The 14,015-nt window shown below is 44.6% G+C and overlaps 2 protein-coding genes across 5 annotated transcripts in view; both read right to left on the bottom strand.

The window, feature by feature from the left end:
• LOC5521487 (early endosome antigen 1) overlaps positions 1-1,980 on the bottom strand; it is a 57,193-nt gene extending 55,213 nt beyond the window's left edge. For all 4 annotated transcript variants that reach the window (XR_007306305.1, XM_048720897.1, XM_048720896.1 and 1 more), the window contains exons 1-3: positions 1,644-1,980; positions 214-363; positions 11-94 (exon numbers count right to left, since the gene is read on the bottom strand). Coding sequence is in view for 3 of the 4 variants with exons in the window: in XM_048720897.1 (XP_048576854.1) it covers positions 11-94; positions 214-363; positions 1,644-1,814 (405 nt within the window). In the remaining variant the exon portion in view is untranslated. The remainder of the gene's footprint in view (positions 1-10; positions 95-213; positions 364-1,643) is intronic.
• Positions 1,981-2,884: 904 nt separating this feature from the next.
• On the bottom strand, positions 2,885-9,384 carry LOC5521606. Its single transcript, XM_032366705.2, has 8 exons — positions 9,087-9,384; positions 8,494-8,632; positions 7,473-7,665; positions 6,936-7,065; positions 5,848-5,950; positions 4,588-4,803; positions 4,226-4,347; positions 2,885-3,900 (listed from the first exon to the last, which is right to left on the bottom strand). Exons 2-8 carry the CDS (start codon positions 8,630-8,632, stop codon positions 3,676-3,678), a joined length of 1,128 nt encoding a protein of 375 aa, XP_032222596.1. The 5' UTR covers positions 9,087-9,384; the 3' UTR covers positions 2,885-3,675.
• Positions 9,385-14,015: the final 4,631 nt, after the last annotated feature.

Raw genomic sequence — 14,015 nt, 5'->3', positions numbered from 1 at the left:
GCATACAAACCTGAAGCTCTTGAGTTATCTCTTGTTTTTCTTGTTTGACTTTTTCAAGCTGCCTTTCATAATCACTAACTTTAATAGAAGTATCCTGAAATAGAATGAAAAGGAACAAATTATCTGCCAGCAATAGAGTTTTCTTCATAGGTCTGTAACTCTTTTGCATATTAAGATGACAAAGAACATGATAAGAAAACTATGAGGCTTTACCTTAAGCGAAGTGTTTGTTCTGTTTAGTTTTGATTCTACAAGGGCCACCCTTTCATTTGCCTCCCGTTCCAATTCCTCAACCGTCTGCACCAGTATCTCATTTTGTTCACTTAGCTCATTGATGTACTTTTGCAGAGACTGTAGTTGTTGCTGTAAACAGATATAACATATTAGACTGGGTAATAGAAGTCGTTGCAGTGAATTGTAACTATGTAGGGTGACTTTTATGGGCTCTTAAAATATCAAATTTGAATATCAAATTGATTATTAGAAAAAACTTAAAATGAAAAAGTGATCTTTTTAGATAAGGAATTTGCTTTAATGCTACAACCCATTTCTTTTAGATAGGAGTATGAGTTTTGAGATTGGATATCGGATGTATATACAGTATAGGTATGTTTGGATACACATCACAGTGAAAAATGTGAATGGAAACCTGCATAAAAACCATTTAACAACTACATCCTGCTGATTAAGGCACTTTGTTTCCCTAATATATTGAAGGGGATAACTGAAGTGTATGTATACAGATATCCTAGGTTACTGGTTCCATGGTTGCTAAGGTTACAGACATTAATCAATTATCATTCAGTTTCAATTTCAGCAAAACAAGAATAGTGCTACCTGCAACTCATTGTGCATAGAACCATCAACTAAAGTAATAATTTTAGCTACAGACTTTTTTTATAATATTCCCTAATAGTTCTTTTGTAAGCCACTATAAACAGGCCACTCAAAGTCAAAAACAAAAAATAAATTAGGCTGAACAATTTAAAATTATGATCATGATCATCATTTTATTGTCAAAGAAACAAAATAATTTCAATGTTATTACTTTTTATCACGGTAATGTAGGACATCATAGCATTGATAGGCCTGCCTCGTGCTGTAATAGCATGGCATACCGTTCGCGTCAAGAACGCCGGCTAAAGTGACAATCCATAAGCAAACACAAGCGTAAACGAACCCGAAATTCAAATGTCCCGTAAGCTTTTTAGACATCGAAAGCGACAGTTTCATAATAATCCGCGCTGTATCGGTAACTTAAAAGTTTTGTGGCCAATAAATTAGATTCAAAAAACAGTATCGAAGCTATATTTTTGGAACCTCCTACTGAAATGAACAAGAGGAACATCAAAATATTCAACAAATTTGCAGTAACCTTTTGATCTAAAATGCAAAGCATCGATCTGAAAGTATAAATATAGCAACTCGAATCTAATGCTACAGTACTTATTTTGGAAGTTTTTGTTTTCAAAACATATTTTATTACTTAAGTATTTTGGCGCGAATTCAAAAAGTCTACCACTTTTTGCTTTGCTCGCTACGTCCGACTGATCAGTAACATAAACAAGAATTTTGAAAGTTATTGTTTGTAATTTGGATACGATTGTGACCAGCATAAAAGAGTTAATTCATCTGAAAGTTACCTTTTGACTTTCATTTCGTTTTTCCTCGACGTCTTCCATTTCTCTGAGTCGAGTTTTGTAGATTCCTCGAAGTTCATCACCCAGGTCACTTTCTAGATCGTCATCTTCGATGTCAAAACTCAGAGTTTTTTTAATGGTGTAGTCGTCTAAATTATTATTATTGGCACTCATTTGGGATGCAAACCACCGAAGGGGACTTGGGGATGATCTATGCCCGATGCCAACTGCAAAGGAGCAATTTCACGTTGAAAAGTGTCGAGCGAATATTACTTTGCCATGGAAGATGTAATCGGGAAGCCACTACAGTGCCCAATGAAACGAACGCGGTGGCGAAGACGCGCGAATCCTGGACGCTGATTGGTTCCTCGTTGACATATGCAACAATTGTTCTGGTCCCAAATTTGGCATTACCATTGTTTTCTGATAATTCTCGAATCGCATAAACGCGCGCGAGACAAAGGAACAAAAAATCAATAAATCTAAAATAATACGTATGACGCCTTTTCTCACGGTGCAATACCTTAAGTTTATTGTTAGCGAAAGAGGATGGTAATTATTATATTAGCTGTAAGATGCTATAAAACCTATGGAATTCACTTGGTTTGTTGTTCTCTATAAAAACACAGGAGGCCCAGTTGGCGCATTAGAAATTAAATGGGATAATTCTCATTTCTTGGTCTGTTGATTCGCTATTGTAAAGGTAGGGAAAATTTACTGTATTTCTTACATAAACGTTATTGCTAAAACTCTTATGATACATCAATCTATGAAGCTTGAAGACTTCAACAATAATATAGCCGTAGCAATAATGTAGCCGTAGCAATCCTCGAATTATTGGGGGGGGGGGGGTACGATTCAGAAACCCCTGCTGGTCATTTCCAGTCAACCTCCGAAAATCTCAAGGCTTGAGAATTTTTGGGGGAGGGGTGGGGTATATTCATTTTTGGGGGAGGGGTGGGTTTAACCTCGCAGGCGTTTGCCGTATTGAAAGCTTTCGCGAACAAATCCACTTATTGCGCTAAGTAAGGAATTTATTGTTTTAATTATTTTAATAGAAAATAGGCAAAATGAGGCTTTTTTCTATATAATAATAATTTCCGAAGCGATAAAAATCACTTAAAAGTGGGATATTTGGTGCTCAACGCGACAGAAGGGGTCCAAATGAGACTCCTGCCTAATGCGGGAGAGTTGACAGGTATGCATTTGTTTTATGTAAAAATGTCCAATGTCACCAGAAGAAATGAATATGGTGCATTTTATTATCAGAGTTCCTCCTGTTTAGTGTACTATTTGCCATGTATTGAATTAAGTATTTACAAATAATATAAATAATATTTTTGACTAGGTGAACCATGGAAACCACAAGGCTTATTGTACTAGATGGTCCTTCCCTAAAGAATTATTTTTAAGTAACATATATCTACAATATTACTGCCTTGTTTCAATTGTGCTATTGTTTCCACTCCACTCTTCACTGCATTATAAGCTAAGTAGGGTAAGATGGTGGCTAAGTAGATTAAGGTGGTGGATAAGTTGAGTAAGGTGGTGGCTAAGTTGGGTAAGGTAGTGGCTAAGTAGGGGAAGGTGGTGGCTAAGTAGGGTAAGGTTCTGGCTAAGTAGGGTAAGGTGGTGGCTAAGTAGGGTAAGGTTCTGGCTAAGTAGGGGAAGGTGGTGGCTAAGTAGGGTAAGGTGGTGGCTAAGTAGGGTAAGGTGGTGGCTAAGTAGATTAAGGTGGTGGATAAGTTGAGTAAGGTGGTGGCTAAGTTGGGTAAGGTAGTGGCTAAGTAGGGTAAGGTGGTGGCTAAGTAGGGTAAGGTGGTGGCTAAGTAGGGTAAGGTGGTGGCTAAGTAGGGTAAGGTTCTGGCTAAGTAGGGGAAGGTGGTGGCTAAGTAGGGTAAGGTGGTGGCTAAGTAGGGTATTGTGGTGGCTAAGTAGGGGAAGGTGATGGCTAAGTAGGGGAAGGTGGTGGCTAAGTAGGGTAAGGTTCTGGCTAAGTAGGGTAAGGTGGTGGCTAAGTAGGGGAAGGTGGTGGCTAAGTAGGGTAAGGTGGTGGGGGTTGAGAAGGGTCATGTATCATGGGTGGTGCGTCACGGATGATCCTCCGCTGAAAGAACAGCACCATCTGCATGTCAACACCACCAAAGTGCGCCCTTATGCTGGGCGTCTCCAGGGGACACGCCAGTTCCCAGCCTCTTCTGCCCATTTCCTGGATTTGAGGTGTCCAATCACTTATCACTCTAGTTCCACCAAATGTTTGCTAAAATGAAGATAAAAATGTCAAGGGTGGCAGACAGGAAATGGACACTTTGCTGAGGTACCATGTCCAGGTACTCTCCCCTCCATCTTGAAACCACCATTGGTCTAACCACCCCTTAGAAAAACGCTGTATATTGAAAATCTTACTAAATCCATTTGCGTCGCTGGTAAAACTCACTCTATCCTACAATGAAGTTTATTGTCTATGGAAAGTGATGTTTTGCAAATTGATTAAGAGATCTCACTATTTAAACAAGACCAAAATATTGATGTCATTCAAGCCGGCTTGAACATCTTTAATAGCAGAAAAAGGATGGTTAACTCACCTTTAACTGATGTTGAAAGTGGATGATGGTGCCTTCATATAGGGGTGTATTGTCATGAAGGCGTGATGCTTCTTTTTCAAAGAACCACATGGCGTTGACTTGGTAAGTCATGGAAAATGCTCCTGTGAAAGGAATACAATAAATTTTACTTATTATGCTACATTTTAGAATAAGCTCCTTCATTGACCCAAAAGTTGGATGGTACCTGGATGAAGGCCTGATGCTTGAAACTTCAGGAAAGCTACTCTGTTGTCACAGATGCTTAAACATGCCCCTTCAACCTTGTATTGATTTATTTCTCTGTTCCACCACACCTACGCAGACCATGTTACAAATGAAATTGTAGGTGATACAAAACTGACCTTGTTGCTTATAGCCTTTATCAATGAAAATCTCGATAAGTTTCCAGCCCTGGTTGAGGTAGGCTGCAAAGTTCCCCATCCAGTCACACTGGGCCTCAACTGATACAGTAAATCCAGGGTGCACTGTAGCTGTAATGGGAATACTGACAGCTTGGTAGCAGTAGGTCGTACTTGGTGGATGACGCGGCACATTGAAAAATAAGTCAACACCAATACCTGAAGGTTAAGTACAACATGGAATGATTAGATAGACACAGGAGTAGACCAATGCGCGATTGCATATTGAGTATTGAGGGACGCCTCTTTAATAACAGTCAGAAAACACTTTTTGGAGGACATGGGAAGGGGACAAGCCCTGAATGGCCAGGTAATTTATAGAACACTGGATGAACATGTAACTGACAGCTCTCCCAATTTAGCAACAAACAACCCAAACTTTCGGCTTTTGATAAATAGGTTATTTTTGGAAAATCCTTTAACAACAGTTGACCAAAGTTTTAGCAACTAAAGGGCGTGTGCACAAATGTCCCTCATGTTACCAGGTGTGTAACAGTTATAACGCTATACAATAAAGTATGTAACAGATGCTAAAACAACAACGGGTTTTTTAGTTCTGTATGTTTTTTTTGGTTTTTTAGTTACGTATTCCGCCATCTTGGAACCGACGCGCATGCGCTAGCCCCAGTCCTACATGTGTATGCACCTGGGCAAATGTATATGAGCCCTCCTATTGTTTGGTTTTAAATGTAGTCACCAGATAATCGCATCAGTGCCATCATTGAGAAAAGAGGAAATGCACAATGCTCCAATCTTAAAATGGTAGATGGTTTTATGATCTCTATTTATATCTACATTTTCTGAACAGAGCAAAAAAATGGCAAGAAATTTTGCAAATCTCAATATATAAGCTCAAGATTCCGCATACAAGGAATCAAAAGCTTAATTCCAAATTTTAAAGAAATTAAGAAGATATGAAATTTAGATAATAACAAAGCAAAGTTGGCTTAATTTCTGATCAGAGCCCAACTTCTCCCTAAAAACGAGGAGAATACATACTTTGAACACTTGAAAATTGCACTTCAAGCCTCATATCTCGAAGACGAATCCATTAGAAAAAAAAACACTTTTTGATGTGTTGGTTTAAATAACATAAGGAACCTCTATGCAAAAATTCAAGCTTACCCAAGTTAACCAGACCTTACTTTGGGAAAACTCTGTCTATTTTCCTTAAAATACATCTGGATGTTTGATTGGTCTTACCTGGACCAACTCCAGCCATGCCTGCTGAAAAACCTTGTGACTGCATATAACCAGTGGCTTCAATACAGATAAGACGGGCTCCCTGGGAAGAGTAGTGTGCAATCTGAAACAAAGAGGTGTGGCTCCTGACTCATCGGAAAATACACAGCAGGCAATCTTGCATGAAATGCAATGCAAATCATATTACATAACTTCTAGGCCATGTTTAATTGTTTAACTAATCAGGCGCATACACAGTGGGCAGAGTGTGCCCCCCCTTGACGGCCAAGAAGTGAGTCATTTAAGAAATCTTTAAATAGTATACTTTTTACATATGATACCTACAACTGCCAACCCCCCCCCCCCCCCCCCACCTCCCCTCAGCCAATCCTGGGTATGCACAAGTTGATTACCTTCGGAAGGGTATAAAATGTCTTGAAATAGGAACAGCATTGCCTTGGCACCCTTTCTTGCATAACCAAAAAAAAATGGTTTTATTGTGCCTGGAAAACCCCTTCAAATGGTTTTTTTTTAATACCCAGTAGCAGATCTATCTAGAAATGACCAAATGTTGAAAAGCACCTCGAGAATTCACCAAAGAATGTAGGATGTGGAAAGTAGTGATTCCAAGTATTTTAGTGCCTCCAAAGTTCCATTACCTCTCAGATAAGCATGGCCAGAGACCCGGGAAAAATGCTAGATCTGCCCCTGTTACCTTTTAAAGTTTAATTATATAGGGAGCATGACCTCAGACTCGCTTCAAGCCCCCAAAGGGGGAAAAGCTAGATCTACCCCTGTTACCTTTTAAAGTTTACTTATATAGGGAGCATGACCTCAGACTCGCTTCTAGCCCCCAAAGGGGGAAAAAGCTAGATCTACCCCTGTTACCTTTTAAAGTTTACTTATATAGGGAGCATGACCTCAGACTCGCTTCAAGCCCCCAAAGGGGGAAAAAGCTAGATCTACCTCTAATACTGGTCACTGATAGGGGGAATAGTGGCATGTCTCCAGATCCTCCTAGGAGGAGGGGAGGAGGGGAGGGGAAGGAAACCCGATCCACCACCCCAGATACCCTTTAAAGAAGGGGGAGGCACATGTCTCCCTGATACCTTTTGTATAAGGTCACTTGTTTCTCCAACAGTGCTTTGCCCACCAATAATTCCATAGCTTGCGACTCGGACGTGAACCATGGACTTCTCGACACGCAAGTCGTATTGGACACCTCCCTCAGGTGGAGAACTGCATAAGAAAAATTAACATATTTGTATAATATGGTCATGACTAAAAGCCACAACCTGTCACGCCAAAAGGAAACACTCAAATGCTAGAGTTAAATAATCTGCACCATGTCCATTTTCAGCTTGGTAGGTAAACATGGGGTTATGAGGTGATTCACAGTTTATTAAAAAATAAAAAAAAACTTCCTCTAGTTTGTTAGTTTGAATATCACCTTTTTTTCATTATAGCCAGGATTTGAGAAATAGAAAATATAACAATGTGCAAAACCAGGCAATTAATTACATAACTAGACAGCCATTTTTGCCAGCCAAGGGATAAAAGGGGTGCAACTTCCCTTAAAGATTACCAGCCATCTTTGTGGCCAATTGTAGAAAATAACTTCATTATTATGCATCATACTTGCTTACCCATCACCCGGCTTTGAAAAAATTGCCTCATAGTTGGCTGTCATCTTAGCAAAGCCTGACTGTTGGACAGCCATAGGAAGATTGTAAAATGTGTTCATTATGTAGCCCTGCTGATAAAACTGAGCCAGAGTGGGATAATAAGAATCTATGTTGCTTGATACCATAGGACGTCCAGCACTAAAGCCAAATGACACTGTAAAATAAGGAATAACGAGTTTTAAAAGGAGGAAGGAATGTTATACATCCCCACCCAATTTCAATGGAGGCAAGATTTTATAATCTAAATAAAAAGTTTTTTTTGCGAGATCTTAGAATTTACATCTACTATCCTCAATACATGCAAACCTCCTCCACATTCTTCCTCCCTAATTACACACAAACCTGGGAATCGACAACTTTCACCCAATGCATCAATAAAACACTTATAAATCCTTAGCAAACCTCCCTCCCTGAACCACACAACCCAATCAACAATATGACGACACCATACTTGGTCCCAACATGTTTCATTGGTTGAAGTAGCCCCATCCCTAAATGCTAAAAGAAATAACTTTGAACCATTGATGCCATTTGGAGTGGACCTTACAGAGATGTTAAACTATACTTGGTCCCCTGTAAAACCTGTTATCAACAGTTAAACTCATTGTCTGATAAGTTTGGGGTCAGGTATTGGCTAGCTTGGTAACCACGTAACCAAGCGCACCCAAGGGGCCAGGCCTCAAGGCCACAGCTCCCCGCCCCCCTGGGGGATACCTGTCAAACCTAACGGTGGAATATACTTACCCGATAGTATCCGGGAGTGGTGGGTGGGAGAAAAACTCCACCACTACAAGCCAGAAAGCCAAACTTGCAGTGATTCAAGTAAACATACCACTTCGACATAAAAGGGGGAAACCACCGAACCAAGCAGGGAGTAGACCTAGGCCGCGCATACCTCCTTGAGTTTAACTTATACTAAATTATGCTAAGGTAGCCTACATGTATGGCATTCCCTCCCTAGACTCACACAAACTCTACTTACCATTTGAGGCCATCTGAACGGGCACCTTACAGAGAAGGTACACAATACTTGGTCCCCTATAAGGCACATTATCTACCGGCAAGGAAATCTCATAGCCTGGCCCTTGAACTTGACCAGGTTGGCTTGTAGCACACCCCATCTTTGAATAAAGTTAAGTGACTTGAGAAAAATTTGGTCTGTTATAATATGTTTTATTATTTTTTAATATTATTGGTTTATTAGTTTCTAATAAAATCATTCTCAAAACATTTGTATGACGCTTGTGTAGAAAACATCGGAAATGATGCTGAAGGATTCCTATATATGTGAGTTGCATCCTATCATCTAATCTCAAAGTGTGATCAACGCTTCCAAACTTAAGTTATATCTTTGACTTTTGAGGGTTTGCCGTGTCAGGTGCAAATATCTTCATTTGTCCATGTATTAGACCAAACATTGGACAGAAGAGGCAAAATAGCAACCAAAATAATAGCAAAGATCCTTCATTCTTTCTATTCTATTGTTTATTTGTTGAATAGCCTATTAGTATTCTTGTAAGTAAAGTAACAGCGTATTTAATTTATTTTCGGTTTGTGGGCAAAAAAGTTGCTTACCTTCAATTAATCGCGTTCTTTCCACACGAGAAAAATCTTGAGCAGACTTTTTTTGTTGTGAATATATAAGACAACGCACACATCAATGATCTGTTTGTTATCACAACGACGTGTCCTGTTTTACTCCACTGATTCTTTTTGTGATGGCTTAAAAGTTATTATAAGATACATCATAAAGATTTCATTTTTTGCATTTCTACAAACAAGCGCCTTCGGTATTGTTTTTGTTTCAGCGGTATGTCTTGATTACCACAGGCCGATCGCCAGATTCGGCACTATGCGATCAGAGAAGAATGTTGTATGTCCTGAAGGCTTTGGATGTCCGGCAAGAAATTTCCTGAAAACTCCGAGTTCGCAGGTCGCGGCATCCATCATGTCTAGCATTGTCATAATAATCAGCAATTATCAATCTACGTCGGGACCACTTCGCGTAGATAAATAATTGCTAATTATTAATCTACGTCGGGACCACTTCGCGTAGATAAATAGTTAGCAATCATTAATCCGCTGTCTATCGACAGCAGCGGGACTGGGGCATTTCATAGAAACGAGTGGGAACCTTGCAATTGTATATATACGTACGTATATATAGGGTGCAACACGTGACTGATCCGAGGATCGACCGCGAGGTGCGAAGCAAGGCCTGCGAAAGTGCACGCAGAGGGCGCGGCGCCTGCCCCCTCTCCACGTATGCATGCTGCGCGTAGCATGACTGCCGCCGGGCGACAAAAGTGACCACACCGCCCTCAAGGTGGGGTTGTCGGCACTCGCGGTGGCCGAGGCGTATTACTTGTTCCGATGATTGCTTTGCATTCGACGAACCAAGAACGCGGCCACGGCTAGAATGAGCAGCCACGCATTTTCGCCAAGGAATTTCACCGCTTCTCCTGCAGCCTTAAACACGAAGTTCGCGATGCTGCCTACTAGCCCAGGGAGAAGCTCGCCTAGCTTTTTCCTGATAGCCTTAAGCCCGTTACCGACCCCTCTGGCCACGGAGGAGAGCGACTTGCGAGCGGCGTCACAATGGCCGCGATCGTCGTCGCTACGGAAAACCCGATAGCGGTGACGGTAAAGCCGTACTTTTTGAAGATGGCTTTGATGCGCTCTCTGAGAGGCTTTCGGTTCTCGAGCTCTCGGTTTTCGCGTTCTAGTTCGTCGATCTCGGATAGCCTTTCCTCGTTGCGCTCACGGGCTTCTTGGCGGCGACTCTCTGACGTGTTAGGGTCGTTGATGGTCTCCCTGTCTGTGGTTACCACCCCCTGCAGCTCTTGGACTCGTTCTGTGTTCTCCTGGATGACCGCGTCTATCTCTGCCACAGACCCCATCGCCAGCTTGAAGCCTTTCAGCTTTGCAACGTCCTGTCGAACGCCCCCGTTCTCATTGAACAGCTGTCTTGGTTTACTCCAACCTCCTTTGTCGAGGTTGCGAAGCTGTATTAGCGTCTTTCCCCTCAGGTCTGACTGGAACCGTATCAGATTCTCGTTAAGGTCTGGGTATTTCTCCCTGAGGGACTGCAGACCAAGTCTTGTCGCTGCACCCTCTGTGGTAAACGAGGTTTCAGCGGTCGTTTGCGTCCGGCCCCCCCGCGATGACGTGCTCGTCATTGGGATCGACTCCCCATCGTCGGGATCAAACGGGATAATGGGCATCGTCTCGTCGTCTCCCGCTCCGCGATCGGCGGACGCACCCGGCAAGGTATCGTCAATGTCAACGCCAACATCATCCATGATGCGTGCGCATAGCCCATGCTACGCTATATTAGACATGTCTAACAGTCCGCACCATAGCCACGTGGCTTCGTACTTTATATATATATATATATAATATATATATATATAATATACGCAATACGTAATAGGTATGTCAGTCAGCGATAAACTTGACCCCCAACGAACACCCAGAACTCCTCTGGGGTTGAAAGCCGAGATAACTGTTAACCGGGTCACTCTCAACCCGTCGAAGGCTTCCCCCGGCGAGACGCTATATGTGGCGGTCCCAAAGCTATCGGAAGGCGTCACGCTCCTGCCTGGCTCCTTGAGGGTTTTGATCTCTCCATCTCAGGCCAAGCAAATAATACCGTCGTGAACGTCGGCCGAAATCTCGTGAGCCGCCTGAAAATCACGTTTGCAGGAGAAACGCTCCAGGACACCAACCGCTACGATGTCTTCAAGACGTATGAGGAGCTTTACCTGTCCAAGGTCTAGAGAAAGGACCGCCAGGAGCAGGGCATACAGTCAGAAAACATGCGCAAGCTTCGCTCCAAGGCTGGCGATAGAGCGACTAGTAACGCCAAGGAGAACGCTCTAAACGCCGCCCACGGGGCGAAGTACACCATTCTCTGCTGACGGACCACGGCGTACTGTACCCAAGGGCGCTCTCCGAGGCGCTTCTCTTCGAGATCACGCTCGCAACGGTTGACCAGGTAGTAGTCGGAAGCGATGCTACCAAATTATTTTATGGCATCAAAAATCTAGAGCTGGAATACGAAAGCCTGAGGGACGACAACCTCGCCCGGTCCTCAGCCGCCGCCTACCAAAACGGCACAACGTTCTTCTACGAGCAAGTGAACCTACACAAGACCTTCGTGATTAGCAAAGGGACGGACAGCATAATCAACGAGAGTGTCAACCTGCCGCGAAGGTCTATGAGTGGTCTGTTGCTCCTCTTTGTGGAGCCATACACGGCAGGGGATCGCGACTCTGAGAAGTTCGTGTACCCCGACATCAAGAGCGTTCGCGTTACAATCGACGGCATGCCAAACAAGGTCTTCAGCCAGGGACTGCGCCCCACGGATTTCTGGAGGGAGGCGAAAAGGCGGTTCGTCCGCCCCTCCCCGGGGGGCACAGCGGAGCGCCTGCCGCCCCGGCAGTCAGCCCCGAGTCGTTCTATGGCGATAACAAGTTTGCTCTGTGGATCGACCTTCGAACGACGGACGACAATGCTATCCATCGGGGCGGTCTCCGATTGGTCAACACCCGCGACGGTGTGCATCTCGAGATAAAACGCACGGCAAGCGGCCAGGGTACCGTAAACTGTCACGTGTTTGTGGTGGCCGACGCCCAAATAAACCTTATGAACGGACAGCTAGAGTCCATACAATACTGAGCACAGACACGAAGTGCGCGAAGCGCTGCGGCAGCGCGGTATGGACCCGAAAATCATCCCATTTAACGCTCTCATAGTGGGCTCGACGTCATGCGGGAATACCCGATTCATAGTGGACCGGCTGCGCGGCCCTTTCCGGGGCAAGTTTGACTACATCGTACTCGTGTGCCCTACCTTTGTCTACAACAAAACATACGACGGCTTCGGCGAGGGCGACAATCGTCTGTTTGTCGTCACCCCTGAGGCGGGTCAGATCGACATACTGCTGAGGTTTGTCTCCGCTGTCTTCGAAGGCACTAATACGCTAATCATACTCGACGACTATGCGGCCTCGAAAGACGTAAAGAGGCGCTCTGACTAGCTCGTCAACTTGGCGTTCAGCGCGCGCCACGTGGGTATTAGGATGTGGGTGATCACGCAGCAGCTCACCAGCATCACGAAGCCGTTCCGTGAGAACATCGCAGCCATGGTGGTCTTCTATACGCCGAGCAAGGCGGACATGAAAGCTATCCTGCATGACTACGGCGCGGAGCTCTCAGAAAAGAAGATGAAAGAGTACATGAAGGCCCTCAAGACGAAAAAGTTCTCGAAGTTAGAGTTTTGCTTGCGTCACCCTTATACCATCGCCCTAGTTGAAAGGTAAGCGCAGTAAACCACCGCCCACGTATACGTATACATATACGCATCGGCCACACCGCCCTCAAGGCACGTGAAACGTACACACGTGTTGCACCCTAGGGTGCATGATGAGCGACGAATACTTTGAGAGTCTTCTTGATGGGGGCGCCGCCGGCCTCCCGGCCGTCGAGTCGTTGGGCTGCTCGACGCAGCCTGCCGGAACGGCAACCGGAGGTGAGCAAACTGAGATAACAGACGCGAGGGAGAAACTCGCGATTCTCGTAGCCTCGGGGAAGTCTAGAGAAATGGTAGGCAAGGCCCTGACTCACGACGACGTCAAACGCATGAGCGCCGAGGAGGTGAGGAAGTACGAGAAGCGATATGAGATCGCTCTAGCCAGCCGGACTACAGACGCCCTGGCAGACAGCTTTCTGAAGCTTACGACCAAGCTAGTAGGCATGGCGCTGCCGATAGACAGTGTGGTCGATCTCCACAATGACCTAGTGTCCGACTACATCATCAACAACGAGCTCCGCACATTGTGCGGAAGCCTGTCTCTACGCTGCGGGTCGTTTGGTGGCTTTAGCCGTCTGGGCGTTACACGTAGCACGCCATGTGAACACCGCCGGAACGGCAAACGCTGACACGCGGTGTCAACACGAAGTAGCAGTCGCGAACCCACCAGTGGTTTGCCCACAAACCCACACTAGCGAGTCTGCCACACCAGAGTAGACGTTCATTTGAAAGCTTGCCACTTCTTCAGCAACCAAATAGTTGACACCGCGTTTCAACACAAATGGAGGGACCTCTAGGAAGTACTAGTGCTCAGCCTGCCGGAACGGCAAACGGGTCAGCGGAACCTGACAAACAAGCTGCTGATGATGAGCATCATGAAAAATCTGCTCATGAACCTGCACGTACGCCTTCGGCGTTGGTGGAGAGAATCACGAGCCCCGAGCCACCCGCGACCCGACCTAAACACCCTGGACGAGTCGAAGCCGGAAGGCGCTTGGCAGAGTGGAACCGACTTAACAGAGCGAAGAAGAAAGCTGTGCAACACGTTGAGTTGCCGGTCGCTGGCGAGCCGCAGGGACGGCTTGCGCGCGCGCCGAAGATGCCTTCGGCACAAACACCAGTCCCGGAAAGCAACTCTGCTTGGTCGGCCAGCTCGGTTATCGGGGTCGCTGGTCTTCTAGTGTCATTGAT

This window comes from Nematostella vectensis, chromosome 13 (assembly GCF_932526225.1).
Source record: "Nematostella vectensis chromosome 13, jaNemVect1.1, whole genome shotgun sequence".
In the NCBI taxonomy this organism is placed as follows: domain Eukaryota; kingdom Metazoa; phylum Cnidaria; class Anthozoa; order Actiniaria; family Edwardsiidae; genus Nematostella; species Nematostella vectensis.
Note: the sequence above shows the minus strand (reverse complement) of the source record. Positions and strands in the feature narration are given on the sequence as shown.